The following is a 4,326-nucleotide window of genomic DNA, read 5'->3' on the forward strand; positions in this document are numbered from 1 at the left end:
CTCGCAGTGGGATGGCTAGATCATAGGGTAGATGCACGTTTAGCTTTTAAGAAACTGACAAAGTGTTTTTCCAAAGTGATTATACTATTTTACATTCCTATAAGCCATGTAAGAGAGTTCCAACTGCCCCATATCTTTCCCATGATATGGTTAGTCTTTTTTATTTTAGCCATTCTACTAGGTGTGTAATGGTATCTCGCTGTGATTTTAATACACATTTTCCCACTGACAAATACTGAGTATCTTTCCGAGTACTTATTTACCATCAATACATCTATTTGGTGAAGTGGTTGCTCAAATCTTTTGCTCATTTTTATTAGATTGTTTCTTTTCTTATTATTGAGTTTTGAGAGTTCATGATATATTCTGGAATCAAGTCCTTTACCAGATTTTCCAGACTTTCTCTTGTCTTTTAATTCTCTTAACAGTGTCTTTTGAAGACCAGAAGTTTTAACTTTGATGGCCATTTTCTTTTCTTTTCTTTTCTTTTTTAACAGATCATGTTTTTATTGTCGAATCTAAGAAATCCTTGCCTAACCCATGGTTTCTCTTACAACCTCTCTTTTATAGTTGTAGTTTACATTTAGGTCGAGGATCCATGTTGAGTTCATTTTTATTGGATGCAAAGTATGCATCTAAGTTTATTCTTCTGCATACAGATATCCACTTATTCCTGGGACATTTATTGAAAACACAGGCCTTCTCCACTGAATTGCCTCTGCACATTTTTAAAAATTTAAATGCTCATATATGTTAAGATCTATTTCTGGACTAAAAATAGGTTGCACCCTTCCATTAATGTATTTCTCTATCTTGAGATTAATATCACACTTTCTTGATTTCTGTGCCTTATAACAGGAATTGAGGTCAAAGAGTGGAGTTCTCCCACTCTGTTCCTCTTTTTCAAAGTCGTTTTGGCTATTCTAGTTCTTTTTTATTTACATCTGAATTTGTGAATAATCTTGTAAATTTCTTTAAAAAAATTTTTTAAAGGCCTGTGGATATTTTCATTGGAATTGCATTGATTCTATAGATAAATATGAAGAGAACTGACATCTTAGCAATATTTCACGTCTTCTTATCAGTGAGCATGGTATATCTCCCCATTTACATAGGTCTTCTTTTAAATCTCTCAGCAATGTTTTGTAGTTTTCAATGTACAGATATTGCATAACTTTGTCATATTTATCTCAAATTATTTAATTTTTTGACACTATTGTAAATGGCATTTTAAAAATTGTGGTAAAATACACATAACACAAAATTTACCACCTTACAAATTTTAAATGTACAGTTCAGTGGTGCTAAGTACATTTCACATTGATGTTCAACCAATCTCCAGAACAGTTTTCAGCTTGTGAAAGTGAAACTCTATACCTATTAAACACAACTCCCATTCTCTCCTTGCCACCAGCCCCTGGCAACCACCATTTTACTTTTGGTCTCTATGAATTTGACTACTCTAGATTCCTTATATAAGTGTAAATCATACAGTGTTCGTCTTTTCGTAACTAGCTTACTTCACTTAGCATAATGTCCTTAAGGTCTATCCATGCTGTAGCATTTATCATCAGAATTCCCTACTCTTGTATGGCTAAATTATATATATATATATATATATATATATATATATATATATAACTTTTTTTATCCATTAATAGACACTTGGATTGCTATCATCTTTTGGTATTGTGAATAATGCTGTTATGAACATAGCAAATTCTTTTGAAAACATAGGTGTTTTCAATGGAGGAGGCGGGCTCTGCTGGGAACTGCATCAGAGGGGTGCAGGGAGAGCAGGGTGCTGTGGTTTGAGCTTGAGGGTGAAGCTGGCAGAGCAGGAGGATGGACGAGCAGTCTGAATGCCAGAATGGATAACCATTTGGCTACAGCATTTGTAATTGCTTGTGTGCTCAGCCTCATTTCTACCATCTACATGACAGTCTCAATTGGCACAGACTTCTGGTATGAGTATCAAAGTTCAGTTCAAGAAAATTCCAGCGATTTGAACAAAAGCATCTGGAACGACTTTGCTAGTGATGAGGCAGATGAAAAGAAATAATGCTTGAATTTTCTGATATAATGGCACAGTGGGATTGTGGAGATGGTGCATCACTATACCCCAAAACACGTACTGGTATAGCCCACCAGAAAGGACAGAGTCATTTGATATGGTCACAAAATGCATGAGTTTCATGCTAAATGAGCAGTTCCTGTGGAAGTTTGTTGATTCTGGAAAGCACGATAGTGGGATTGATCTGCTTCGGACCTATCTTTGGCATTGCCAGTTCCTTTTACTTTTTGTTAGTCTAGGTTTGATGCGCTTTGGGGCTTTGATTGGACTTTGTGCTTGTATCTGCCAAAGCCTGTATCCCACCATTGCCACAGGCATGCTCCATCTCCTTGCAGGTTTGTGTACACTGGGCTCAGAGAGTTGTTACTTTGCTGGAATTGAGCTACTCCACCAGAAATTAGAGCTGCCTGAGAATGTGTCTGGCGAATTCGGATGGTCCTTCTGCCTGGCTTGCGTCTCAGCTCCCTTACAGCTCAAGGCTTCTGCTCTCTTCGTCTGGGCCGCTCATACCGACTGGAAGGAGTACACCTTCATGAAGGCATATCATGTGACATGAGTGGAAGCTGCCTGCTTTGCAATTGCCATTTTTATGATTTTTTTCATATTAATATTTTCCCTTATCTCCCCCCCAATTGTTTTTAACCTTCTTTTGTGTGAATTTACCATTTTATCCTGAAAATCCATTTTATTTATTCACGCAGATGGTTTTTTCTTAATACCACTAAAATTTATATGGAACCTGAGTGATTCTGTCTTTCAGACAAACTAATCTAGGTTCAGAGCCCAGACAGAAAAAAAACGGGTAGACTCTTGGCACAAATTTGTGAAAGAAAATTGGTAGTAGGAGGTTGACCCAGAGCAAGTTCTGCTGATGTCTGTTAGACTTTTCAGTAAAGTAACTGTATCAGTTTAACTAGAAACTCTAGTTTCTTTGGGAAACCTCTTATCATTGTCAAAACTTATATTCACTTTGCTGTTGCAGATAGCCAGTCAGCCAGAGGTATTAGTGCTATTTTCAAGGACTTAGGCTATTTATAAGAAAATAAGGAAATTATCAGGGCTTCCCGGGTGGTCCAGTGGGTAAGACTCTGTGCTCCCAATGCATGGGGACTGGGTTCAATCCCTGGTCGGGGAACTAGATCCTGAATGCATGCCACAACTAAGAGTCTGCATACCGCAACTAAGAAGTCCACATGCCACAACTAAAGATCCCACATACCACAAGTAAGACCCGGCACAACCTAAATATATAAATTCTTTTTAAAAAAGGAAATGATCTAAGCTCTTTTCTCCTAAATATTGGCTTATAGCTTCATCTGAGGTGAATTATCACAGTTGTTTATCTATACTGTGTCTGTTTACAAGAAAGGAAGTGTTTATGTGGAATTTTAACTTTGTAGCTGCAAGAATTCCAGTTAGTCCAGACAAGAGGATGAACCTTATTTTACTTATTTTCTTTTAACTCTCCTTAATGTGTCAGTAGGATTTTCAGTATCACCAAACCATTTGGGATTTTTGTTCCTTCCGCCCTCATACACCAGGTTTATTAAGAGTGCTTTCTTTTTTTGTTTTTGTTTTTTTTGTTTTTTTTGGCGGTACAAGGGCCTCTCACTGTGGTGCCCTCTCCCGTTGCGGAGCGCAGGCTCCGGACGCGCAGGCTCAGCCGCCATGGCTCACGGGCCCAGCCGCTCTGCGGCATATGGGATCTTCCCGGACCGGGGCACGAACCCGTGTCCCCTGCATCGGCAGGCGGATTCTCAACCACTGCGCCACCAGGGAAGCCCCAAGAGTGCTTTCTTTTTAACACTACATTGGGGTCACAGAGTAAAATTCTCCAACTGCCATCTGTTTATTTCAGCTAAGTACCATAAAGAAATTTCCACCATAATGACCCTCTGGAGTTAGGAAAACGACCACAAGACCTAAAGCTTTGGCTGGTCATTAACTTCCAACTATGGTCTTTAATTCTTGTGGTGAAATGATGTGCCTTTCCTTGCCTAGCCACTTCCTGGTATGTATCAACATTATTTAATGTCTTCTAATTCAGTCGTCTTTTTATAAATATGTCTATAAACAGTGAACTTTAAAAAATCTTATTTAGGGCTCCCCTGGTGGCGCAGTGGTTAAGAATCCGCCTGCCAATGCAGGAGACACGGGTTCAAGCCCTGGTCCGGGAAGATCCCACATGCCGCAGAGCAGTTAAGCCCCTGCGCCACAACTACTAAGCCTGCGCTCTAGAGCCCGCGAGCCAC

The 4,326-nt window shown here is 39.2% G+C and overlaps 1 protein-coding gene across 1 annotated transcript; it reads left to right on the forward strand.

Annotated features, from left to right (window-relative positions):
• The first annotated feature begins 1,711 nt into the window (after positions 1–1,711).
• On the forward strand, positions 1,712–2,630 carry LOC102973687 (claudin domain-containing protein 1-like). The gene is given in 2 exon segments (XM_055079250.1): positions 1,712–2,058; positions 2,060–2,630. Coding segments are annotated over 2 exon segments (759 nt in total). The 5' UTR covers positions 1,712–1,870.
• Positions 2,631–4,326: the final 1,696 nt, after the last annotated feature.

The sequence above is a fragment of the Physeter macrocephalus genome, chromosome 17, assembly GCF_002837175.3.
Source record: "Physeter macrocephalus isolate SW-GA chromosome 17, ASM283717v5, whole genome shotgun sequence".
Classification (NCBI taxonomy): Eukaryota; Metazoa; Chordata; class Mammalia; order Artiodactyla; family Physeteridae; genus Physeter; species Physeter macrocephalus.